At 30.2% G+C, this 27,539-nt stretch overlaps 1 protein-coding gene across 2 annotated transcripts; it reads right to left on the reverse strand.

Annotated features, from left to right (window-relative positions):
- Window positions 1-6,612: 6,612 nt before the first annotated feature.
- LOC147812729 (uncharacterized) lies at window positions 6,613-24,595 on the reverse strand. 2 transcript variants are annotated; one of them, XM_087158687.1, is made up of 6 exons: window positions 24,457-24,595; window positions 21,534-21,712; window positions 18,556-18,622; window positions 14,827-14,893; window positions 10,869-10,924; window positions 6,613-6,720 (listed from the first exon to the last, which is right to left on the reverse strand). In XM_087158687.1, coding segments are annotated over exons 2-6 (363 nt in total). In that variant the 5' UTR covers window positions 21,705-21,712; window positions 24,457-24,595; the 3' UTR covers window positions 6,613-6,718. The 2 variants fall into 2 exon arrangements, with proteins under 2 accessions (XP_087014813.1, XP_087014812.1); XM_087158686.1 differs by lacking the exon at window positions 24,457-24,595 and adding an exon at window positions 24,124-24,148.
- Window positions 24,596-27,539: the final 2,944 nt, after the last annotated feature.

A 27,539-nucleotide genomic window follows, 5' to 3' on the forward strand; every position in this document is an offset into this window, starting at 1 on the left:
TTTTGCATGAAAAGGCCAAAGAAAGCAACTATTTTCCGGAAAAGAAGACTATTGCGAGACTTTTCTGTACTACTAGCAATGTTTTTTAAGCATAAATTTGGTTGTCAACCTGCTGTGACCGGATGAATTTTTATCTTAAAAAGATTATGAATTGCAAAATTGAGTCATCACTGCACAGATTCCATTATAAGTCTATATTGTTTCACCTTTTCAAAGTTTGTTACAAAATTCTGCATGAATAAATTTTTTTTAATACGATATTAATTTGCTTTAATCAATTATCGATAAAGGGGAAACATTTTTAGAAAAAGTTTTTTTTTAATGAATTCTAGTAATTAAAAGTATTTAATTTTTTGCAACAAATTTTTTTAATATAACTATTTAGTGCTAGAACACAAACGTATGTATAAAAATTATTATATTTGCCATTAACTAGACTAAATGGATCATAGTATTTAACAAGTCATTTAACAAAATTTTAGTCATATTATAGAAAAATTTTGCACTTATTTAGGCAACTATTTTGCTCATTTTTTTTTGTGGCAACTCTGATATCAGCCATTAACTTTTTTTTAAAATACTTGTCTGTTATGAAAAAGCAGTCAAACTGTGTCTCACCTGAATTTATGATTTAAATTATTTTTAGTTTTTTTAAAAAATTTTTTTATCTAATAAGATATATTGTGGCTTACAAGCAATCTTAGATGAATTTTAATGCATAGGGATATTGAGTGAATTTTAAACAAGAGAGATAATAGCTTAACCGAGATAATTCGGATTAAGTAAGGCACACATACATAATTTCTGGTCCCAAAATGCAACTGAATTTTAATCAAAAAAATAAAACTTGAATTTCTTTTCTTCAGTGAGTGCTTATCAAGAATTGAGATCCTGAGAAAATTGTGTGTCTCTCTTTGTTGCTTTTCGCTTACTGTAGTTAAAGCTGCTCTTCAAAGCTTTTTTGCATAAAAAATAAGAGAAATCCTCAATTTGTGTGCCTTATATCATGGGCTCCCAAAGAAGTGGAAGCTGTAGCTCTGTAAGTCTGGAATTATTATTTTTTTTTTTACCAGCAATAATTTTTAAAACCTATAAATATGCTTATATCTAACCAATAAACAATAATCTGTTTAATTTTTCCAATATTTTTACGAAATTATTTAAATAAAATGCCAATGAACAAGTAATGTATATAAAAAAAAAAATTTTTAAATTCAATTCCCACTTTGGTCCACAAAGAAAAAAATTTTTTAAATTATTTTTATTAAATAATTACTATTTGTTCTTCTATATAAAGCTGAAATTAATTAAATTAATGAATTAATATTTGAAAAAACTGTATTAACATCAAGTGTGATCCACTATAAATTTAAAAAAATGTATTTGAACTTGAGTGGATGAAGTAAAAGTATTTTATGAACGATTGAAAATTTGAACAAGATATATAGGGAGAGTGTGAACAAATAGCAGAAATTGAAAAAGATAATAAAATTTAAAAGAAAACAAACAAATGCATCAATACTTCCGTTGAACATTTCACTTCAAAAATAGAGAATTATGTTTCTCTGATGACCATTCTTATAATTTGTAGCAAGTTGTTGAGACTTGAGGTGTTGTAAGTTTACCTAAGGGTGGAAAAAACTGAAGAAGTGCAAAGTGATATCGATGAAGACAGTGTAACGGAACAATTTCTACTGCCAACATTTGCAGAAGGAGAAGAAACAAAGAGCAACATTCTGTGTTCACATTAGTGTGCAGAAAATGAACATTAATTTTTTGAACAAAAAACGATTAAAAATAAAAATGCTTTCAAAATATAACAAATGTTTTTTCCACAAATATTTTTAAGTTTTTTACCTTTTGAATTTCACTACCATAAAATCTCTTTCTTTCAAATTCAGCTTCTCCATCAAACTTTTTGAATAAGAGTATTTGTCATTATCAGTGGTGTAGTTGTATTTTATATTTGGAAGGAGTTCACCTCTCTGAGATTATATATATATATCAGGGGTCTGTTTAGAAGAAATTTGGGTCCGTTAACGGACCCTTCACAAAATATTTTAACTTAAAAACGGACCCTTCACAAAATGATTTTTCTTTTAATCGGACCCTTCACAAATTTGTTTATCTTCATTATTATTGTATTAATCGAATGAACCCTTTCCAGGGCAGAAAACAAGAAAGATGGATGTAAATGAATTAAGTTTTGTCTTCGGCAGACGCTTCTTCCATTATTCATCCGAAATTAATATATACTGTGTTCAGCAGTAAAGGCTAAATACCAAATATTTGTATGTTGCATCTCTAATTTAGAAGCAGCAATTGTTGTTTATTTTTTAAAATTTAATTTTTTTAATTATAATTTTAGTGTTGAGCATAATCTTGTATGTCTTTACAATTTAAAAACTCCTTGAAAAAGTTTTTTTTTGCAATAACGGACCCTATTTGCACAAATTCATAAAAGCGGACCCTGGTTGAAAGAATGTGAGTAATTTTTTCACAATTTCACGAAAAACGGACCTTTCACAAAATGTCTGGACAGACCCCTGTATATAGACACATAGAGACATAATATAATTAGAAAAATGAAGAAAAAAAATGGAAAAGTTTAAAAGATAAATTGAAAGTTTCTCTTTAGGACACATTTCTTTACAACAGCGATAGAGACAATATATATAAATATTTTTTTTCCAAACTTACAAAAAATTAATAATGAAGTTTTTTTTTAAAACTACATCCTATTACCGTACAATAGCTCATTGATCAAATAATGTATAATTTTGGAGGGAGTTTTATCCCCAAAACTATACCACTGGTCATTGTTGCATTCTAGTCCTGGCAGTGGAATTTTAAAGACTGAATCCACTGCATAAATCCAAAAGTGTCTCAACACAGTCAAACAAAGATTACTGTTGTAAGAATTCAGCTTAGTTTAACATACGTAAAGAACAAAATTTTCTTAAAAATTAACACTGAAAATCTTTATATTGTTTTAATTCCAACTGAATTTTATGCAACAATACTAAAAAGTGAAATGAAATTCCAATACAGTTAAGCCTGCAATCAAGTAAGAGTGTTTGAGGTGCTCTCTCAATTTAGTTTTTAATTAGAAAGTTTAGTTAAAGAGTCTCAGTAATTTGTTCGTTTGCTTTTTTAAAAGAAGAAAATTATCTGTAGCGCCTGCTACCAAGATTTCTGCTCTCAATGTTTGTAAAAAAAAAATGGGAAACATATCCTTGGTTGAAAAAGGCTATTTTTTACTCATATAATTCAATGAAAGTCCCGCGATGTAAACCAGTGAAAGTCTGTTCTACCGTGAAGTGCTCGACTTCATTCACACCAAAGCAAGGGAGCTTCAGAGGATGGCATGTCTGGATCATCCTAAGGGATGTTTCCCAGACCATAGCTCTAGTGTGACAAATACCAATGAAAAGGCGGTATTCATTCCATGTAAATGAGTGGGTTTTTTTTCACGTGTGGTCCATGGCATTAAAGTATATATTTTTTTAATGCTTTTCTAAACTTGAAATATCTGAACACCAAACTTGAATACACAAAAATTTTATTTATTTTCTGTAAAAAAATGAGTAAAACTGTAACTCCTTTCGTCGTGGAATGCTTGATATTCAGCAGGTTAAAATATCGTTTTTTTCGCAGCTGTTATTTTAAATATGTGTGTGGGGGGGGGGGAGGACATATCAAAACTAATGTAATAATTTTAAACTGTTTGTAAATATTGCAAGATAACTACTTAGTATGATTTTGTATTTTATTTAAATTTTTTGTCTTTACAACTGGAAGAAAATGGGCTTCCATATGTACTTTACACTTGAAAAATGATGTGTGAGTGTGCTTTTTTTAATTTAATTCAATTATTGTAAAGCTAAGTATTTGCTACACTTTAGTGTATCTAAAACTTTATTTCATATTTTTACTTGTATGATTTTTTTTGAATAATTTTATTTGTATGTACAGATACTAATTTTTATTACAATTGAAAAGTAGATTTTCTTTTTTCATTTTTGTTTTGTCAAAAACAAATAAAATTTATTGCTGTTGAATTTGTTTTTATTTAGTCTCTTTATACGCAAAGATGGTTACATAAGTCACATGTTTTCTCTTTGATACCTGTGTACTCAATGCTGTTCTACTGTGTTTTGACATCAAACACAGATATCAAAAATATAACCGGAAACACAAATAATTTTTTGATATCAGGCATGAAATTTTTCTGACTTTTTTTTATTAGAATACTTCTACACAAATATTAAAAATTACAATTAAATTTTTCGGAGAGAAAATAATAAAAGAAAAATTTCCTTTTTCCTAATATATCTATAATATTTAGTTGTTTTACTTTAATACCATTTTATTCTCTTTAATCAAGGGTTATAGTTTGTCTGAAGTGAGAACTCCCCTACCCATTCATCTGGTGGTGACTCTGGTATCGAGGTATAACTATTTCAAGTAGGGGTGTAGGGTCTGCAAAAAAGGGAATATTTTTCTTCATTCTGTTTCGTTAGTCGTGAAGGGAAGAGAAAGTACCCTCCCCTAAATGCGCTATTCTTGTTTCCATAGCAGCAGACGGCGTCAGACTTTATGGCGGGGGAGTTCTTACCGTAGACAAACTATGTATATATAAAGCTTATTACTTTGTTGGACTATAATGTACAGTGAAATATATATATGGTTGTTAATTAATTAGTGCTTAATTAAGTTACAAACATAAGTTATAAAGAAAAATGTAATATCTCTAAATAAACATCCTAGATTGATGTTTCTTTTAATGTAAACCTAAAAAGGTTTGTTATACAGTTTACGATTCAACCCTCTAACCTACGATATCTGCGACAATCTGCTCTATTCTACGCATATTGCCTCAAAAACAACCTTTCATATAAAAACCTTAAAGCATGGTTGACTTAGTGTTTTTAAGCGTGAAAAAATCCTTTACTAAAGCTAGTCTCAACGTGAAAATCTAGGCAATTGTAAGTTTTCTTTTCGCAACCTCTTGTATTGTCACGAGTGATTAATCCTCACTTCGGCCGGATCACGCTATTGGTCGAAGATGACATCACTGTTTGGGGGAAGGGACATGCTGTGCATTGCATACTGAATTGGCGACAGATCTTCATTTATGTGACAGATTTTAAATCTAGTTTTCAAACGCGCTCTGTTAACACGTGGTATTAATGTTTCTTGTTTTTATGTATTAATGTTTTCTTGTTTTTATATATTAATGTTTCTTGTTATTATGAATGAGGTGAAATATTACTTTGAATAATTAAAATTGTGAAAAATAATTAAGACAGTATTCTCATTTTGTACAGTTTAGTGGGAATATTTCTTATCAAAAAGTAATAAAGACAATATTCACATTTTGCACAGTTTTGTTGTAATTTGTTTTAGAATCTAAGTAAGTGATATTAAACTATATTGCTTTTACGTCATGGGCAACTGGGACTGATCTAATAGAAATACGGTCGGGGGGGGGGGGAGGCCTAGGCACAGAATTTTGCTCATTACCTTAAACTAAATTTACATGTTTGATTATGAAGTTTTTTAAAATTATTCATAACACAACTAAATAACGATGTATCAGTAAATTTGAGCTTATATTTTTTCAACTTTGTTACTTTATAACACAGCTAAAAGATAATTCTCAAGGAAAAGCAAAAAAAAAAAAAAACCTTATTTGTAATATTGCATATCATCTTATACTTGCAAAAAACATTCATTATCTGTATTTATCTTGTTTTTAGCTTTCATGAATTTCAATCTATTTAAACAAAAATATTGTCTGAAATACGGAAGAGGACATTCATCTATATCCCCCACCCTAACAACGACATAATATTACGTAAACATTTACAAAGAAGAAATAAATCCCGAAGCACATGTGAATACGAAATTTGTTGCCAAAATTATACAAACAACAGCCAATAGCCACCATTTCCCTTCCCCCAAACAGTGATGTAATTTTAGACCAATAGTGTGAGCCGGCCCAAGTGAGTATTAATCGCTCGTGTATGCTCAGCTAAAATCCACCTTCTCATGATATTTTAATGGACAAAGCAATTTGATCCTATTGCTAGTGCGACTAAAACGTCATTATGGACCTAAGCGACCATTTTACCAAACAGACGATACTTTTTAAAAAAGCTTTAAAAAAAATAATTTTTTTCTTTTTAGGATGATAGGTTTGAAACTGCAATATTTTTGCTTATTTGAAAAGTTTTTTGTACAAAATTTTCGTAACAATAAAAAGAAAATTCCGACACAAGGTTATTTGCTTTCTCAGCATATATATCAACATATACAACACAAAATTGTGAAAAAATTGGGTCTTAAATCAGGGGACAAGATGTGTATGGCGTGAGCTCTAAAAAATGCCAAAAATATCTCTGTACAAGGTTGAGTAATATAGGATAGCCATAAACTCACTGAATGATTGACAAAGTCCAATCCTTTTTATTGCCTCGACATATTTTTAAAGCAACCAAGTTGAGGCAATAAAAAAAGAATGAGATAAAAACGGAAGCACGAACGTACCAGCGTCTGGGTAGTGTACTTTTTACAACATTTCAAGTATAAACATGTACACGAGTAAAGTGACATAAAAGCATTGAAGTTTAATAAAAATCAATATTACATCAGTTATTACATACAAATGTGCAAACTAAGTCCAGTACCTTTGATTCATGAATGTGCTGTGTACTCCTGCAAATATTGAATATTATTATATAAATTAGTGCTTTATAATTTTCTTCTTAAGTTCAGTTAGTGGCAGCATAATACAGTCATGCTGAACCTTATTATACAAACACTTCCGTATATTGTCAGTATAGAGTATTATCCTAATATATAAATATGGTACTAATTTTTACAAAAGCATACCTGACGACATTGGAGAAATAAAATAACGGAGATTTTACTAGCAACATTTTTTTTAGGCTACGAGTCAAGTTTTGATACATCATACATAATTATGTAAGTCAAAAAGAGAAATTCAAAATTGGAAATAATATAAGCACTTACATTTAGCGAAGTAAAAAATATGCATATAAATCTTAAACTAAAGATTTTTAAACGATGATCAGGGTATCTGCTACATTTTAGATTTTCAAATCCATGAATAACAACTTAACGAAGACTTATTTTCTCCAACAAAAACACAACAATAAATTTAAAAAAGCATTATAATAACATTAATTGTAATGATAGGTATAACCAAAACTGTTATACTCTGCCTCTTCATATTTATACATTTTAAATTTGAAAAACAGAGGAAAGAAAGAGTTGAAGCAATTAAATAGCTGAAAAAAATACAAAAGCAAATAATATTTTTTTTCCTGCAGAATTACATTCCAAAGACATTTTTATTGTTCATCGGAAAGGAAAGAAATACTCCTGATTTTTCAGTTCTCATATTGGAATTAAAAAAAATTTCACCAATGAACGGCTTACTTCAGCTAGAATTTTAAATTGATAAAATAAAAATTTTAAAATCATAGAGATTTAAAAGATAATTCGTTCCAGAAATGATTGTTTTTACTTTCATTTTTTGAAAGAACATCATAATTTTTAAAGAACATGATAAAAACATTTTAGATTTTAATAAAGTATGACTGTTAGTAGGGATTTTGTTAGAAATTCAGATATTTGGTACACCATGAAATTGGGGGGGGGGGGATTCCATTTTTAAAATGAGATTTTTTGGTGATCTAAATCTATGACTTTCCATGATTTTTTTAAAAAAAATAGTTAAAATCATGACAAACTTTGTTCAATACCAAAATTCATGACTTTTCCAGATACCCGGTATATATATGATTTATAATTACTTAAACTTTTTTATATTTCACAACCATCGTTGAACAGCCCGCCTAATTTTTGGGTTTATGACTACTAATGTTCAACTTCATAACCTTGTAATTTTGAACCTAATTCAGAAGACAGGGGAACCCCTGGATTAAATATTGGAATAAATTTGCCTTTGTGGAAGATTTTTTGATGGAACTAACCCACATTTGTGTTACATGGAGATAAAAACTATGAAAACCTCCCATAGTAGCCTGATGGCAAGGGGACTCTAACCCATGTTCCACCTACCACTGAGGATATTTCATGTCAGCACTGTGGTGAGGAATTTATATCGCAAAGCTATCACGGGGATTTGAACCCGGGGCATCTCATTCGAAGGCGAATGCTCTATCCCCTGAGTCATCATGACTCCTACTTAAACTATTAACAGTCAACATACTGCAGTACTAGCAATAGCACTATTTGTTGAGGAATAAGAGAAGTATTTTTGACATCAGATATTTTATCAGCAAAATGTTATTTTTCTACAAAATACCAAATAGTTACCAAATATTTTAACTTTCTTACTTAGTACTCAGGGGGAAAAAAAGTAAGTATTTTTGAAAAAAAAAAAACAAACAAACTTGGTTTTCATCAAGAACTTAATAAATCCCCGGTTTTTGATGAAAAAACCTAGGTTGGCTGAGATTTTTCTAACCCTGTTTCTTACAAATCAGTTTAATTTTTAGTACAATCATGAATTCTAAAACAAATTATGCTTTCTATAAATTTAAAGTTACTTATTCAGGGTGGCCACTCAAATCAGATTTCAAATTTCCCTGATTTTTCCAGGTTTTCCAGATAAAAATCTTAAAATTTCCAGGTTTTTGTTTCTTTTTTCTTATAAAGTGTAGGATGTGTACAAGAAAAGTGTCTATATTATAAAATATTTTATTCAAAATGTTATTTTTTTAACATATCATCTTGAGAAAAATAATTTATTTTGGCAATTTGGCAAGATTTTTTATTTATTTTTCAAATGTTTTGGTGGAAAATTTTGAATCAAAAATCATATATTGACCAACAAAAGAGTAAAATTAAATATTAATATATAGTTGGTTCTATAAAAAAATACATTTTTTTAAAATATGTTATAAAAGGTTAAAATGAAATAGAAAAAAATTAGCTTAATGCAATTGTAACGATTTATCGACAAACATTACTGTTAGCGATTGTAAAAAAATGTGTGATTGGGCTGAGAAAAAATAATTTACAGATTTCTTTGAATGGGAGTAGAAAAGCTTTCAGAAAAAGAGTGCAATATAAAATCTATTATTATTAAATTATAACCAACAATTTTTGGAGAATTTTATAAAGTTAAAAATACAAAAGCATTTTGTCAAAATAGAAAAGAAAAAAATTACCACCAAAGTATCGGAACAAACTCTAGCCATAAATGGATTCAGCCCAAGGACAGAATTTAAAAACAGAAGCTAATATCCTAATCCCCTTTTCCATCTCCACCAGAATCTTTACTAAATTGCACAGTCCCATAGCGGTCAAAGATTTCTGCATTCGTTTAGCAAACCGTGGGAGTATTTTATGTGGTATTCTAGTTTGACAGAGCTGTAATGGAGCAAATTTTGATGCAGACAAAGTATTGTTAAGTTAATGATATTTCAACTGTTTAGCGATACATTTCCGTCTAAAAAAGTGGGTATAATGGATAAAATAATTTAAATTAAGAAAATTAGTAAATAATTTAAATTAGTGAAATTAAAAAAAATTATCAAAGAAAAAATTTCCAGCTTTTCTTTAAAATTCCCTGATCTTTCCAGGTTTTTATCCAAATTTCCCTGATATTTCCAGGTTTTTTCCAGTATAAAAAAATTCCCTGATAATTCCAGGTTTTCCAGGTGGGTGGCCATCCTGTTATTACACATTGAAATATTATACACATTTATTAAATTCTTCAAGATTTTAGGAAATAGCTTTCGTTTTGGATTCTAGCTGAAATTTTCTTTCTAATACTTCTTTTCTTAGCGTTTTACTTAATTCCTATAAGCAGATGCGTTACCAGTAGAAGTAAATTTCTTGAATTCTGTAAATTTTGAAGGCTAGTGAGGATCTTGTACTTAGGTACCATAAAACTGCCCCCTCCCCCCCACAAAAAAAGCACTATCTATTCCATGTGCAGTATCCCTTTTGTCCACACTATTCTTTTCTTTAAGAATGCTTCACTCTCCTCATAGAGTATCATTCTACGGAAAGGACAGAATATATTAATGAAAGAACCAATAAATTAATGAAAGGACATGCTTTCTTCCCCCTGTCTGCTACCTACTAACACACATTAATTTCAGGGTAACCACAGAAAAAAAATGGAACAAAATAGTTGCTTTTAGTAGCCTAGAGCATAAAAATAGTTGCCTAAATAAGAACTAATATTTATCAAAAACATGACTAAAATTTTATGGAATGATCTAATTTTACCATACTCAGTATTCCATGCCTCTTCATTTTTTTCTTCTGAAGTTTTGTTTTTAATAATTTCCTTTAGAAATTAAATTATATGCAACAGTTATTTTCACAATATTTAGAGTAACTGAACATTTTCTCAAACTTTCTGTTCCCTATTTTAATCAGGCCTAGTTCTCAATTCTTTTTAACTCATTAATCTTTCCATTGCTTTCACTAATCAGCAAATCAAGATCATTTCCCCTTTTTTCTAGTTTCCTCCCTTTTCTTTTGTCACTAGTTTTAGACTTTTTTTAAGCTTATCTTCTTTTAATAGGTTAATGACTTTTTTAACAAGTAAATTTATACCTGGTTGAAGCACTTCGTTAGTTTGAACCTGTACAATCTTGATTCATCCATAATATTAGAGCTTTTATTCAAGTTAAAGTGATTTAAGCATTATTGAAGGATTGGGAAATTTTAGGTAGAATGATTAAAGTGATTGAAGTAAATTCATTATGATTATGATTAAAGTGAAAATTAAATGAGATATAAATCATTAGATCAATATTACAAACTTAAGTCATAAACAGAAATAAAATACTCACATGAAAATATAATCTGGATTCTTGACCACCATTTGGATAGATCCTTTTCTTTCTTCCTGCAAAAAAAATACTATTATAAATGATATTTCTAAAATAAGATCATTAGTTAATGATACTTAAATATAATTAAGAGTAGAGTTACATCTAAAGCAAGCTCACCACCCATTTTTTTTAAGCTACTTAAGAGGATGCCTTATGGCGAAAGAAAAGCTTTCGTCTCGCATTCTCTTTCTCCTTGATTATTAATTTAAAGTGCAGAAAAAGTGAGTTCAAACAAGCCTAGAGTAAGCTATGAAATTTCAAATACTGAAAAGAAAATGTAAAAATATTCAAACTAAAATAAATCATGCTATGATAAATTAGGATTACGCAATGGAGAAGTTCACTTCTAATAATTTGCTTGCATTTTTTAATTTTTTTTCCGCAATTGAAATTTCATGACTTGCTCTAGGTTTGCCTGAACTTACTTTTTCTCCACTTTAAAATTTAAATTAGTAATGAAGAAGAAAGAGAATTTGCAATGAAATTTTCTTCCACGGTATGGTGTATGGTATAAAAAAAAGGAAGGAACAAAGAAAAAGAAACTTACATGGCCTGTACACAAAGATTGTTTAGTTTACCTCTGAAAACTATACTAAAATGAAAGATACAGTGCACAAAATACCTTTTGATCTTAATTGTTCGGAGGCCTAACCTTAAATATATTATTTAATTTGTACAGACCATGCTTTAGTGCATTCAACAATTATGAACACATATTAGGATATTTCGGGTTAGTTACAAAATCATACACTTATAACCCTTTGCACTCACAAGTACTTTTAAATGCTGTTTGATCTAATATCAGCACTATAGTATTTGAAATACACAATACAGGGTGTCCCAAAAGGTCGTTTACAAACTTAACATGCTGATCTGTCATATCATGATGAACAAGATTTACATAGGGACTTGTGTCCGAAAATTAAAACTGCGACCGCTAGAGGGCGATAATTGCACGAAAACGGGAGAGTGGGAAAAACAATCGTTTCAGGCGTGGACGTTGAAGGAGAAGGATGAATGAGTTTAGTAATGCAGAAATGGAAGACATGCATTACATATACGGCGTCGCTGATGGAACTGGACGAGCTGCGGCACGGACGTACCTTGAGCGCTTCCCAAGCAGACGTCAGCCAAGTCATGTTTTGTTAGGACGATTGTACCGCTGATTATGTGACTCAGGTGCTTTCGTAACACGTAGCCACATCGGTCGAGAACGTGCTACACGCACACCTGTCATAGAGGAAACCGTGCTACAGGAGTATGCCATCAACCAGCGAGCGTGTCTTGGGTGTAGCTCGTTCCACCATAATGCACATACTGCATGATGACATACAACACCCTTACCACTTCCAAAAAGTACAGGCATTGTGCGCTGACGATTATCCCAAACCAGGGTTTAAGCTGAGTCTAAAAATTCATTAGCAAAAAAGCTAAAATCTGAAAAAAAGTTTTAGCAAAATGCTAAAATGCCATTAGGCTTATAAAATTACTTTATATCAAACAAGTACTGTAAGTTATCTGACAAAGAATAGCTTAATGTACAAGAATATCAAAAAGAATACCTATAACAAAAAAAAAAACACATTTATTATTTATCAAAACATTTTGGTTTATAATTAACAATCTTCCTTTCTTTCATGTTTGCCCATTTTACAAATGCTTCTTGAAAGTTAAATGCACTTTCAGGGCCCTCAATATTAATCAATAACAAATTGTTTACATGGTTGATTAACAACCTGTTTCGAATATTAGTTTTAATCAAATTAAGGCAGCTAAAGCCCCTTTCACAGTCAACAGTGTGCATTGGTATTGTTGCACAATACTCTATAACAGAAGTTATTAATGGGTACTGTTCAAACACATCATTGGTATATAAAATCTTGTCTGATCAATCCTTCTTGTTTGATCAAGTTTTTTTCATGGATGTTAGCGTCATGGTTTTTCGCGGAAGCTTTTTTTTTAATGGAATTTAGTAAAATCCTTTAGCAAAAATGCGAAAATGCTTTGTTGAATTTTAGCATTTTTGAGGGGTCTTTTCGCATTTTACGAAAAAAGCTACCGTAGCGGAAACCCTGTCCCAAACGCATTGCATTCTCACGCTGGTATTTGCAACAGCGGGTCGCACAACCAGATTTTCCATCATGGATTTTGTTTTCTGATGAATCCTGCTTTACACGGGATGGTGTCGTGAACCTGCACAACATGCACGTATGGGAGCATGAAAATCCAAGATGTACATGTGCCCATGCACATAAACAACGTTTCAGCGTAAACGTTTGGGCTGGTATTATCGGTGACATGTTGATTGGCCCTTACCTTCTACATGAACGCCTCGACGGAAATACCTATCACATTTTTTTAGAAAGAGTTTTGCCGGATCTGATGGGTGACGTTCCAGCCGCTACACGCCGAAACATCTGGTTTCAGCATGATGGAGCGCCTGCCCACTTTAGCTACGCTGTTCGAGGATACCTCGATAGGATTTATCCTAATCGCTGTATCGGTAGAGACGGACCAGTACCATGGCCGCCGCGATCCCCCGACCAGACTCCACTGGATTTCTACCTGTGAGGACACATGAAGTCCATAGTGTATGAGACACCTGTAACATCGGACATGGATCTTATCGCCAGGATCGCTGAAGCGGCAGCACGTGTCCGTGACACTCCTGGCCAATTTGAACGGGTTCGTGAATCCATGCGCCAATGCTGTGAAACGTGCATTGTGGCGAATGGAAGGAATTTTGAGCATTTGCTGTGATGTAATGATGTTTTATAATAAGAATCATATTAACACTGCTATCGATGTCATTTTTTCTCTCCTCATCCAAACCTGCACTTATCGCCCTCTAGCGGTCTCAGTTTTAATTTTCGGACACAAGTTCCTATGTAAATCTTGTTCATCATGATATGACAGATCAGCATGTTAAGTTTGTAAACGACCTTTTGGGACACCCTGTATAGTATTATTATACAATTTTAAAATTCTTATAATATTGTGGTCACTAATTATTAAGGTATAAAATTTCTTAATTTTAAAGTGGTGACTGTGTCTGGTGCCTCAGTGCAAAGGGAGTGCAAAGGGTTGTCACTCAAATCTGGAGAAAAAAAATTTCCTCAGTTTTCCCTGTTCATATTATACACAATATATTAAGAAGAAACAACAATTACTGTGCTTTTGTGTCAGCTATATTAGTCTAGCTATACTAGTTTTAATTGCTGGAAAAACTTAAAGAAATAAGGAAGAGCTTAGCATACTAAAAACAAATAATGCTAAAGTAAATAAAATAATTTAGTATAGCTGAAATATCATCTTTAAATATCCCATAGATAGTGCTTTGAGTTGTCACAACTTCTAAAAGAAGAAAATAAGAAATAGAATTCCCAGTTTGTAAGGAAAGACTCAAAATTCCCTGCTTCATTCCTGTTATTTTTAAATTCCCTGTATTTTCTGTTCTTCCTCTCGAGCGGTTGTTGCTTTTGAAGTTCAACCTAAAGTTATTTCCTTGTAAGAAATCTAGTCCAAGAATGAATTTATCATTGATATTAGTCTCCAAACCACGTTATGCCACATGATGGTAATTGGCCTCTCCAAATATAATCTTAAGGAGGACCTTTCTGTTAACATTGATTTTATCTCTAGAGACAGTCTGTAGCAGCACATGGGCAAGGATACAGCAAAATTATATTTTTGGGAGGAAGCTATAATATTTTGCCAAATAAGATCATAAATAGGTATGTAATTAATTTGCTTAGATTGGATTATAAAATATATTAATACTTATTTATATTATATAATAATTATTGAATTATAAAACATATTATTGTACAATAATTTGAAATTTCATATTTAAAACATCATATATCTTAAAAGTGAGAGAAACCAATACTTCATTTTAATGAACCAAAATATTTACCAAAAAGCTTGTTCATGGATAAGAAATTCCAAAAACTCTTGCTTCCATTTTCTCATAGTTTGTTCCCCTATCAAAGAAAAATATAAAGAATACTTTTTATTATTATTATTTTAGATTTTTCATTTGCAACAATTATGATTGATAAATGTAAAAAAAAAACATTTTTAACATAATTACAATGTATTAACACATGTAATGAAAAACATTTTTTTGACACAATTACAATCTATTAACAAACTTTAATTCAACACTTAAAAGTTTAATACTTCTGAAATTCTTTTTTTCTTTTAATTTAATTAACTGCTGTTTGTTAACCTTAGTATATGTTTGTAGAATGTTCAAATCAATACCTAAATCAAAATAAATAGCATTAGTAAATTGTTCATGATTAACTAGCATATACTATAACTTATATAATTACCTACATATTTTCTTTGAAAACTATAATTAAATAATAATTTTTTTAGATAACCACTAGTTTCAAATTTTTTATTAATAGCTGTTAATGATAATAAAGGTAAGGTGTAATTTTTCAACAGATATGATTTACAGAAAAGTCAAAAATTTCACATGTTGCAAAAATAAAAAAAAACGGAGATTTTACTAGTGACATTTCTTAGGCTACTAGTTAAGTTTTACATCATGCAAGTCAAAAAGAGAAATTCAAAATAGGAAATAATGAAAGCTCTTACATTAAGCAAGGTAAAAAAATATGTATATAAATCTTAATCTAAAAAAGATTTTTTAAAATCATTATTTATAATTATTTAAACTATTTTATTCCATAATCGGTGCTGAACAGCCGACTCAATTTTTTTGGGGGGGTTTACGACTACTTATGTTAAACTCCGTAACCTTGTAACTTTGAACCCAATCCAGAAGACAAGGGAACTCCTGGATCAAGTATTGAGAGAAATTTATCCTCATGGAGGACTTATTGATAGAACTAACCCGCATTTCTGTTACACAGGGAGGAAAACCACGAAAAACTTCCACGGTTAGCCTGACGGCAAGGGGACTTTAACCCATGACCTGTCTACCACTTAGGATATTTTTACTTAAACTATTAACACTCAACATACTGCAGTACTATCTGCAGTACTATCTGTAGTAACTATCTGTTGAGGAATAAGAGAAATATTTTTGCCATCAGCAGATATTTTATCACCGAGTTCTTTTAAACAAATTTCTTCAACTAATACGGAGATATTTGAGAATATACGGGTAAACAGAAGATAATCAAAAAACACAGTTGTTAAAAAACAGGAGACTTGGCAGGTATGTTTTTTTAGACAGTGAAACTTATCTATGACTGTTTCTACATTAATATGATTGAAACTTGGATATTGGAAATATTAGAATAAATCGATCATAATATCACTAATAAAAATAGAAGTTCAATATAAGCCTCATTACAATGAGAAGTTCCTTAAACTTTTCAAGTGAAGTCACTCTTAGAAGATTTGTTTTACTATTCCCAGCTATAAAATATTTTATGCATCTATGAGTAAGACCTTCCTGCTATCAGGGGTCTGTTTAGGTTTTTCTGAGAGGTACCTATTTTGTAAAACAATTTAGACATAATTTGTGAAAAATTAAAAATTATATTAAAAAATCAACACAAAAATATGGATTTAGCGTTTTTTACAGGATACAAATATAAAATTTTAAGAAAAAGTATTTTGTGAAACTACCGTTTTTCCTAAAGTTGAATTTGTGAAGGTACCGCTGAACAGTAGTAAATTTGGCCTGGACAACCCCTTTGACTTCAAATCCAAGTTCATCAGTGTGAAGACAAAGTTAAAACTCTACAAAACTTTGATCAGGCCTATAGTTATGTATGGAAGTGAGTGCTGGACCCTAAACAAAACAGAGGAGGAAAAACTGCTAATTTTTGAAAGAAAAATTTTGAGGAAAATCTTTGGATCTCTTCAAGAGAATAACGTAAGGAGAATTCTTCACAACCACGAAATTTACAAAAAATATGACAAATTCGGTGGAACAGACATTGTGAGAACTATTAAAGCATCACACATTAGGTGGCTGGGCCACCTCTTCAGAAATTCTGATGCCGTCCCTGCCAAAAAGGTGACTTTTTCTACCATTGAAGGGACGAGACATAGGGGACGATTACCTATAAGATGGATAGACGCCGCTGAAAAGGACCTCAAGCTATTGGGAATCAACCGATGGTGGGCCGTCGCACCGGACAGGGCCAGATAGAGGAAAATCTGCGAGTCAGCCTTCGCCTGTGAAAGGCTGTTGCGCTTATGAAGAAGAAGACCCCTGACTATTCACAAGAATATATTACGAAAAAATATTCCATTGTTTTATTTTTCTAATAAAACACAAGAGCTTTAGAATGAGCAATGATATCACAGACTGCATATTATTCCAGGATGATCAACAATCAGAAAATTATTGAATTTCATACTATTGAGTTTGATTTAATTGATTCATTTAATTTCCTACGCAATTTTCAGAATAATCAGTTTTGTAATTTATGGTCTTTTAAAAAATGAGCATTTATTATGATACAGTAAAACACATTATTTTAAGTTCTCAGGAATCTGTCTAGGCTTTTTTAAGAAGTATCTATTTATTGAAAATTTGAAACATAATTTGCGAAAATTAAAAATTATATTCAAAAATCAACACAAAAAAATAATTAAGTAAGAAAATATTTTTAAAATTTGTCACTGCAAATAAAAATCATTTATGACATGTAAATTTCTATATATTTCCCCCCTTGTATTCAAAAACTATAAAATTTTGACTCTAATTTTAAACTGTAAAATTTTAGGCTAAAAATTTTATCCAAATTTTAAAATTCATAAAAATTATCGTCCATAGTTAAATTTCAACTTGAATTTAATAAAAACAGACATTTAACAGTACTAGCACAAAAGTTATCCTCATAGGGAGATTATTTTCGACTGAGTCATACAGAAAAAAGTTTTACAGTGGAAAAAAAAATGTTTCATAAAAAAATAAAGGTTTATTAGAATAAATTTACAACAGAGTTTAAGAAAATGTTTGAATATCGACTTCTTGTAAAGTTTATAGAGGGAGAGTCCCGTTGTTTCATTTTTTAAACTCAGCGGGAAAAGAAAAACTTGCTTTGATATGGCTAAGTTTACCACATTGCATTATGAGCAAACATGTGCTATCTTTTTGTAAAAGACAGCTGGCAGAAAAGCTCCTCTTTTTCATAGATAGCAACGAGAATGGGGTTTGCAAGAGAACTTGCTCTTTTAAAATATTTTGTGAAACTACCATTTTTCCTAAAGTTGAATTTGTGAAGGTACCGCTAAACGGCAGTAAATTTATCCTGGACAGACCCCTGGCTCTGTCTGTCAATTTTAAAGCTTACGAAGGGTTTATATTTTCTTGAAAAATTCTGTTTCCTATAAAAATTTACATGGATATAAATAAAATTAATAAAGTTTTAACATTATTGTTAATTTAATGGGTTAGATTAAAATGCAACAAGGCTCATACTTTGGTTCTGCAAAAAAATCCCCCGATTATAAGGAGCAATAATTCTAAAAAATAATGCATGCAACAATCAAATAAGTACATCAGTTAAGAAAACATGAGAAAAATAATAATTGGTTTAATATCTCCCTGAGGTATATGAAAACCTGTTTGAGCATATAAATACAGAAAAATACATCAACATCAGGTAATTATAAAAAAATATTTGCTTTATTCAAATTCTAAATATACCTGCAATTGCCACTATGTCCTTTTCCAAAGATACAATGCATTCTATTGAATTGAGTAGCAATTTGTCCTGAAAAAGCAATTTATTGATTTAGGGAGAAATTAGGATTTAGGTTGATTGACACATTTATATTTTATACCCGTTGTTGAACAGCCGACCCAATTTTGGGTTTACGACAATTAACAGGGTTGCCACACAAATCTGGAAAAAAAATTCATTGCGTTTTCCCTATATATATTATACACAATATATTAGAAGGAAACACACAATCACTGTGCAAATGTCTGAGCTATTATTAGGATAACTAATACTAGTTTTAATTGCTATAAAAATTTAGAGAAATAAGGAGCAGTTCAACATACATAAGAGAATAATACAGCCAATGAAATAGTATAGTATAGCTGAACTATATATAAATATCCTATAGATTGTACTTTGAGAGATCAACATTTTGTAAAAGAAGAAAATAAGAAATAAATATTCCTGGTATTTTTTCAGTTTATAAGAAAATATTAAAAATTCCCTGAATTTTCCCTGTTATTTTAGTTGATTTTTTAATTCCCTGTATTTTCCAGGTTTTCCCTGTTCCCCCGGTGGAGTGGCAACCCTGACTAAGGTTCAACTCCGTAGCCTTGTAATTTTGAACCAATCCAGAAGACAAGGAAACTTCTGGATCAGTACGCCCAGAGGCATCGAATTGTTATGGGAACACGGAGGACTTTGCGACTTGACAGATTTAACGTGCATCAGTCACCATTTACTACATGGGGAGTCTTCCGCTGGCCTGGGATCGAACCCACGAACTCTTGGACGTGGGTCCAGTGCCCTACCAACTAGGCTCGATTAACACATTTAGAGGGAAAAAACTTAACCAGTAACTGGGATAGCCTAGTTGGTAGGGGTTGTGAATTCGATCTTTGCCAGGCCATTACTCCCCCTGTAGTAAATGGTGATTGGTGCATGTTAAAACTATCGGGTCCGAAAGTCATCCGTGTTCCTATAACAAATCATACCTCTTGGGGTCCTGAATTGGAGATTAACAGAGATGCCAACTTGCTCCGGACAGCAAATATATATTTTGAAGTGGTAGTTTATCAATTGTGATTCGAGATTTAATAAATTCAATTTAGTAGAGTTTAATCCACCACTATTTCTGAATAATTTGTAGGCTTATATAATTCACCCCTTTATAATACTTAAGTCATGGGGACCTTTTAAAAAGCAAGCAAAAGTAGTCAAATATTTGCAAAATTTACTTTGCAGTTATTTACCGTTTTTATAATTATTTTGGCGTGTCCGGAGCAGTTGGCATCTCTGGATTAATCACTCTCTGGTTCAGGTCAAAACTATGATCTGTGGATGAATGAATGGGTCTGCCCTAAAAACGGACTGTGAGGTGTGTGTGGTTGAAGTCCTATTCTTGGACATAGATGGCCCTACTGGAAACAAGAAACACACCCTCTGCCTTAAATTTGTTTTGTTTTACCAAGCAGGCTTGCTGGTTTTGGCAAGTGGCATTAGAAATAACAGCACTAAACTTAACCATATTTCAGAATTGAAAAAAAAAAAAAAAATTAGATATTTTGGATAACAATTTATATTTAAATTTATTAATTATGCAAAAATACTATACTAAAAACAAAATTTTCGCAGTTATATGTACTTAAATACAAAAAGGTGAGAAAGGGAAAAATTGTTACACAGATTTTTTATTAATTAATTAGTTCAAATTCATTATCTGAAGACTAAAATATGGACATCCTGTTTGTGGTTAAAGAAAATTTTCATGTGAATTTCTAAAATTTTATTTTTAAGCAATTGAATTGAATTAAGCAGTGGAAACTTTTGAAAACACATATTGTGAAGAAAAAAAATTCTTTTGAAAATTTAAAGTGCTACTCTAATATTTTTACAATTATAAAACTAAAATAAATAATCTATGAATCAGGTTGATATTAAAAAAAAATGTTTTCAAACAGGCACCAATATATTTTACACACAAAATACTAATCAGTAACATAAAATTATCTTCACTAGATAACTAAAAAAATTACATTTTACTAATTAAAGTAATAATAATCCATCTGACCATTAAATACATTTTTTTTAAATATTTAATTGTTAAATTTATGTTAGTTAGTATTATTCAAGTTTGCATATGAAGTCAACTATCAAGAGTCAAAATAATCAATTTCAGCAACAACAAAAAAACAGTATTAAAAAACTCAAATGATAATCAACAGTCAAAATGCAGGGGTCTGTCCAGAGATTTTGTGAAAGGTCCTGTTTTTGTAAAATTGTGAATCACATTTTTAATAATTTCAATTGACGTATTTTAAATAACACAACTTAGTTATGTATCACTTTTAATGTGTTACGCATTAAGTAAACTGAAAAATTCTTAAATTTATAATATTTTATTTAAAAAATTGCCAGAAATTAATTTTTATTTACATTATATTCTATTAATTAATTTTATGAATAAATATAAATTGATCAATTATTTATTCACAAACAAAAAATATATGATTCAATATTAATAAAAATGCGCACACGATGTTTGTAAAAATAGAAATATTTTCTTAGAATACCACATTTGGAATTTAAACCGAGGGAAACTTAGTTTGTCTCGAACAAGGTAAGCCCAAGGGAAGGGTTTACTCAATTAACAAAACAATAATGAAGATAAACAAATTTGCGAAGGGTCCGATTAAAAGACAAATTATTTTGTGAAGCTTCCATTTTTATCAAAAGATATTTCGTTAACGGACCTAAATTTCTTCTAAGCAGACATAGTTTCACTTATGATTGATTCACTTTATTCACTGCTGAAGTGAATCAAACAATGATTCATTTTAGCGAAAAAACTGTAATAATACAAATAATACAAATCAAATAATGATCAGCAATTTACTAATATAGACAGTTTATTAATTAAAAATTTGATTAGATACACAAATTTAATTACTCAACTTCTTACCTTTTTAGTTTTCACCGATTTATTATTATTCACTAATTCTTCTACTTTTTCGAATAAAAATTGCACCTTCGATCTGTATTTAGTATCTGCAAATCGATGCCTTGTTTTTTGAGTTTCTAAATCTTGCTTCCATCCTCTCTTCTTCTTTTCTACCTTAGACAATCGTCCCATTTCTCCACCTTTTCAATAGAATAAGAAGCATAAATATGTGCAGGGTATTCTGCTACATTTTGGATTTTCAAATCCACCATTTTCCATGAATAATTCCAAGAATTTTTCAGGACTTACCGAAGTTACTATTTTCACAGACAAAAACACAACAAAAAATTTAAAAAAAGCATTATAACAACAATAATTGAAATCAGGGTTTGTTGATTTAAATCAACTGATTTTTTATATATATATATATATTTATTTAAAAAGTAAAAAAACAGTGCTTTAAATTATTGATACTTTTAGTTTTGACATTATTTTAAATTAATTGTTGCATTAACTAATTTTGGTTAACAAACTTACTTTCTTGGTGTGTGTTAAATTCCAACACATTTGAAATTACATTTTTAAAAATCTTTTGATTCTTGAGATTGAAAGTACACATTAAAGTAAACATTTAACGCTGTGTCGGTTTAGTACACTCTAAACCGCCCAATCGCGCAGGAAATGAGAAAGCTGGAAAACTTGTGTTTCTTTTTAAACAACTTAGTGGCAAATAACAAACTATTGTATTTATGTTATCTTTAATATTGCATACATCAGAGCTCATTCTAGGCAAAAAAAAAGGGCAGGGTGCAAAAGGTTTTAAAAAAAGGGCATTATTATTCTAAAAAGGCAATAATTTCTTTCTATGGGCTTTACACATTCTATTAAAAAACATTGTCAATTTTTTTTTTTTTTACTTTACTAAAAGTACCAAAGCAAATTAATTACTAATTTTTATTAATAAAGTAACATATAGATATATATCAAGTTAATGAGCCAATTAGCCTAGTAATTTATTTAAAATAAAATGCATGCATATATTAATAAAATAATAAATGTATGTTCTTAAGTGTCCGTAGTTATGATTTAATAATTAAAATGATTAATAATAATTATGATTTAATGATAGTGAAGTAACTGCAAACTTTCAAAGACAAGTGCAACAAGGGGGTGTGATGGCTATTTTTCCTTTCCCATATAAATTTATGTAATGACAGTAATGACAAACTAAATAAAAAGAGTTGCAAGTAGAGAAGGGTTGAGGAAAGAAAGGGCAAAAAGGGTATGAAATCTATTACATCAGGGCATTAATTTACTTCAGGGGCAACAGGGTAGATTCTTTTGACTAAAAGGGCAACAGGGTGCTGCGCCCTGTTTACCCTGCCTAGAATGAGCTATGCATACATTAATTTCAAATCACAGAATAAAAATGTCTGTTATTAAAATAAATAACCCAGAATTAGAATTGTGCTTATCAATAAGTTTTTTTCTTCTCATAATATGTTTACAGTATCTTTGACATTATCAGATTTTCTATAAAGAAATTTCGTGAAAAAAATTCCAATGAGTAAATAGATTTAACAAAAGAAATTTTTTTTTAGCTTAACTTATCTATTTTGATATATTATTAAAAATGAATACTTTAATATAAAAATGTACCGATTAAATATTTATTTATTTTTTGATGAATGACTACATTTATAAACGCAATCTGTTGCATTTATTTTGTCATTTTAAAAATAAAGAGAAAAAAAAAGAAATCACAATTTTAAATTAAAATTATGGTTTGCTAACTGAATTTTTGTTTTAATAGTTAAAGAATTCTTTAAATTCTCTATTTAATCTAGTCTTTAAATTTCAATCATGCATTTGCTTCAAAATGGTTGCTATGTGTTCAAAACTATGTATTATAATGGAAAATTGTTTTAGGTAGTTAGTGCTTCTAATGTATTGTTATAATACAGTTTCAATAGTAATTTAATTTTGATTAAACATGAATAATAAGTTCATTTATAAAGTTTTTTGAATCATAAATCAAAGTTCTTACAGTGTATTTAAATAAAAATAAATCTGATTTTTTAAAAAAAAATCATGAACCCTGATAGAAATGACAGGTATAATCAAAACTGTTATACTCTGCATTTTCATATTTATTGATTTCAAACTTAAAAAAAAAGAGTAAAGAAAGAATTGAAGCAATAAAATAGCTGAAAAAAATACAAAACTAAATGCTGTCAGATATATATGTAGTTATTTTAAGCTGTATTATTTCATCTTTAAAGTTAGTGTAATACAAAAAGCCTAAATTAGAATTTTAAACTGATAAAATAAAAATTGCAGAAGTTTTAAAGGTAATTGACTCTAGAAATGATGTTCTATATTTCCTTTTTTGAGAGAACACCAAAATTTTTAAAGAACAAGATAAAAAACATTTTAAATTTTAACAGAATATGAATGTGAGTGGGGATTTAGCAACAAATTTAGATATTTAGAACATTATGATATAGGGAGAGTAGGGGGTAAATTCCATATTAAAAATTAGATTTTCCAGTGACTTTCCATTATTTTTTTTAAAAAATAGTTACAAATCAAGACAAATTTTGTTCAATACCAAAATCCATGACTTTCTAGGAATGCGGATACCCTGAATAATAGATTCATTAATAAACAAAGAAACGCAAGCTATTAGAACATGAGCAAGAAATTAAAAATTTCAAAATCGCGATTAATTTTCCTTCAATGTGTGAACATAAAATATGAAACATAAAAGTAATTCAATTTATCACGAATTTATGCTACATCAATTTATAAAATTATAGAGTTTATTATTCACAGTTCAGACTTTTAAACAATTCAATTGATGGAACAAAATAAAAGAAATTGACTGAATTAAAGAAAAATAAATTAGCAAATCTAAAAAAAAGTATAACCAAAAGAACATTACTGAATAATAAAAGTTAGTGAATGTTTAAAGATGAAGTTCAATGATTATCTAAAAATATTTTTCAATTTGAAAAGCACAAATGCAGAGAATAGAATAAAAATAATACTAAGAATTTTAAGAATTGCCGCAATGATGAAACAGTTTCTTTTTGCTAGTATATATGCGCTTATGACTCGCTTGTTAAAACGGGGTTGCCAGACTTTGAAAACTTTATTTGGAAAAATACTACAAAGTACTTCATATTTCAAAGCGTTATACTTCATATAGTACTTCATATTTCAAAGCGCTGTAATTTGGAAGTCTAAATAATATTAGAAAGAAAAAATACTATTAAATGGATAATAATGCTATTAAAAGGATATATTACTAAGAACAAAATAATTTTAAAATAGATAAAACAATTATCTTTTCCCCTATCTGTGCACTTATACTTCAGGTAAACGCCTAGTAAGAAAGATTTAAATCAGTAGCTTTGTCTAATAAGACCTGTGTGTATTGGCGATCGCAACACTGGAATACGTCATCTGGGGAGAGACCGGTTTCATGCCTTTAGCCCTTCTCCCTTCCCTCTCCTCCTCCTTTCAGTTGTTTAGGAATGTACTACGATATCTTCCCTTTTCTTAATATTTTTCCTTTTTATTTAATAAAATATTTTTTAAAATTTCCGCGATACTTTTCTTTAGAACTATGTTTATTGTAGTTTTCAGTTCCATATAGTTTTCCATCTTAAAAGATTTTAATCTATATGAAATTCAAGAGAGAAACTAACGTACTTCCTTCCTCTATGACTTTCCACGCGCTAATGGGGAAAGCATGTAAAGTGTTGCCATGGGTAGACAGTTCTGCTCTACGCCACCTGCAGGCCATTTCGATCGCCGTGAATGATGCCATCAGTGATGGGCATCTTTCACGGAAATTTCATTCATGACTAAATTTATTCAGAGTAAATTTATTCTGAATGATTATTCATAAGCAAATTTAGTCATTATTCCTCATTCAATATGCAAATTTTTGAATAAGGATTGACGAATAAATTCATTAGTCATGACTAATTTTTCTGAATAAAATTTTGAATACCCAGCGAAAAATGCAAGCAGTGAGTCATTTTAATTGCAAGTTGCGCGTCAATTACAATTATCGATTAAAAATGTAATTCGAATTACATTTTTAATCGATAATTGTAATTGATCATTATAGATAAATTAACTACGTACAATGATCATGATTACAAGTAATCACAGTAACAAATAATAATTATTTCTCATAACAAGCAGTTATGATTATTTATAATCACAACAAAAAGTGATTACAGATTATCAGGAATATAGAATTAGAAATAATAAGATTGAGAGCTTTGGATTGAGAGCTTGGATTGAGAGCCACTATTTGTAATCATAAAATAAAATTACAAGAAATCATAACTACAAGTTATCATAATCTAACAATTACAGGTATTCTTAAATTCTAGTAATTGTGATATATATGATTAGAACACGAGTAGATGTAAACATAATTTCAATTGAGTTTATTTATAATGTAATAGGGATTATAGGTAATAGAATACTCTTAAAACAATACATAAATTATATAGGTAAATGCATTGATTAGTTTATTACTTAAAAACTTTTAAACCTGGAATTACATACAAAAGTGCACGATAAATGAGTACAAAAATACACGAATAAGACTAAATTGTGATTACTTGTAATAAAAATAGGAAACGATTACGAGTGATTATGATTGAGCAATCAAAATAAATGATTGCATGCAATTATGATTGCATGCAATCCTCTGTACGTAGAATGAACGCACGCAGGGACGGACAGATTTTCGAAAAATATTATTATTTTTGTTTATTTTAAATTATATTATTTTTTTATGTGTTTTTCGATATTCTGGAGGTTCCTGCATGTAGGAAAAAATTTTTTTTCATTGAGAAAATGGGAAAAAACTGGAAAAATCCAGGAAAATCAGAAAATTTGCTCTTTTTCGACTTGTATAGCAGGCTTCACGTATCACCGTGGACTGGAAGGTCCAGAATATCGAAAAACACATAAAAAAATAATATAATTTAAAATAAACAAAAAGAAAGAAAATTTTTTGAAAATTTGACCGTCCCTGGGAGTCGAACCCAGGACCCTTCCCTCCTGCAGCGAACGTGCTTGTCTGGAGGCCTACCTTCCAGTCGACGGAGCTACGCGAAGCCTACCACAGTTTCGCTTCAAAAGCTCTCTCCTCTCATCTTCGCAATATACCTTCAGGGGCCCACTGTGACCCCCCTAATTGGCCTATAAAAATTATCTTCAGCAGCTTTGTTTGGACCATAGACCCCTACTTTGGGTCCGAGTTTGAAAATTATACCTTGACATTAAAGGGAGCTAGGGGGTCTTGAAATTTGAACCTATCTCGAGCCATTTTATTTTTTTATTCTTTTTTTTTTATTATTCCATTACGCTTTCTTCGCTGGACTTCACACGCAGAAAACACCCCATGCAAGCTAAAATACCCAAAATGTTACTATAGAAGTCGAAAAAGAGCAAATAAACTGATTTTCCTGGAATTTTCCAGTTTTTTCTCATTTTCCCAATAAAGAAAAAAATTTTCCTACATTCAGGAACCTCCAGAACATCGAAAAACACATAAAAAAATAATACAATTTAAAATAAACAAAAAAAAAGAAAACTGTTTGAAAATTTGATCGTCCCTGGGATTCGAACCCAGGTCCCCTCCCTGCTGCAGCGAACTTGCTTGTCTGGCGGCCTACCTTCCAATCCACGGTGATACGCGAAGCCTACCACAATTTCGCTTCAAAAGCTCTCTCCTCTCATCATCGCAATATACCTTTAGGGGCCCACTGTGACCCCACTAAATGGCCTTTAAAAATTATCTTCAGCAGCCTTGTTTGGACCATAGACCCCTACTTTGGGTCCGAGTTGGAAAATTATACCTTGATATTAAAGGGAGCTAGGGGGTCTTGAAATTTGAACCTTTCTCGAGCCATTTTATTTTTTCATTCTTTTTTTTTATTATTCCATTAAGCTTTCTTTGCTGGACTTCACACACAGAAAACAACCCATGCATGC

Source organism: Parasteatoda tepidariorum, chromosome 3 (genome assembly GCF_982258835.1).
Source record: "Parasteatoda tepidariorum strain Cologne lab strain chromosome 3, Ptep-v5.0, whole genome shotgun sequence".
Taxonomy (NCBI): Eukaryota; Metazoa; Arthropoda; class Arachnida; order Araneae; family Theridiidae; genus Parasteatoda; species Parasteatoda tepidariorum.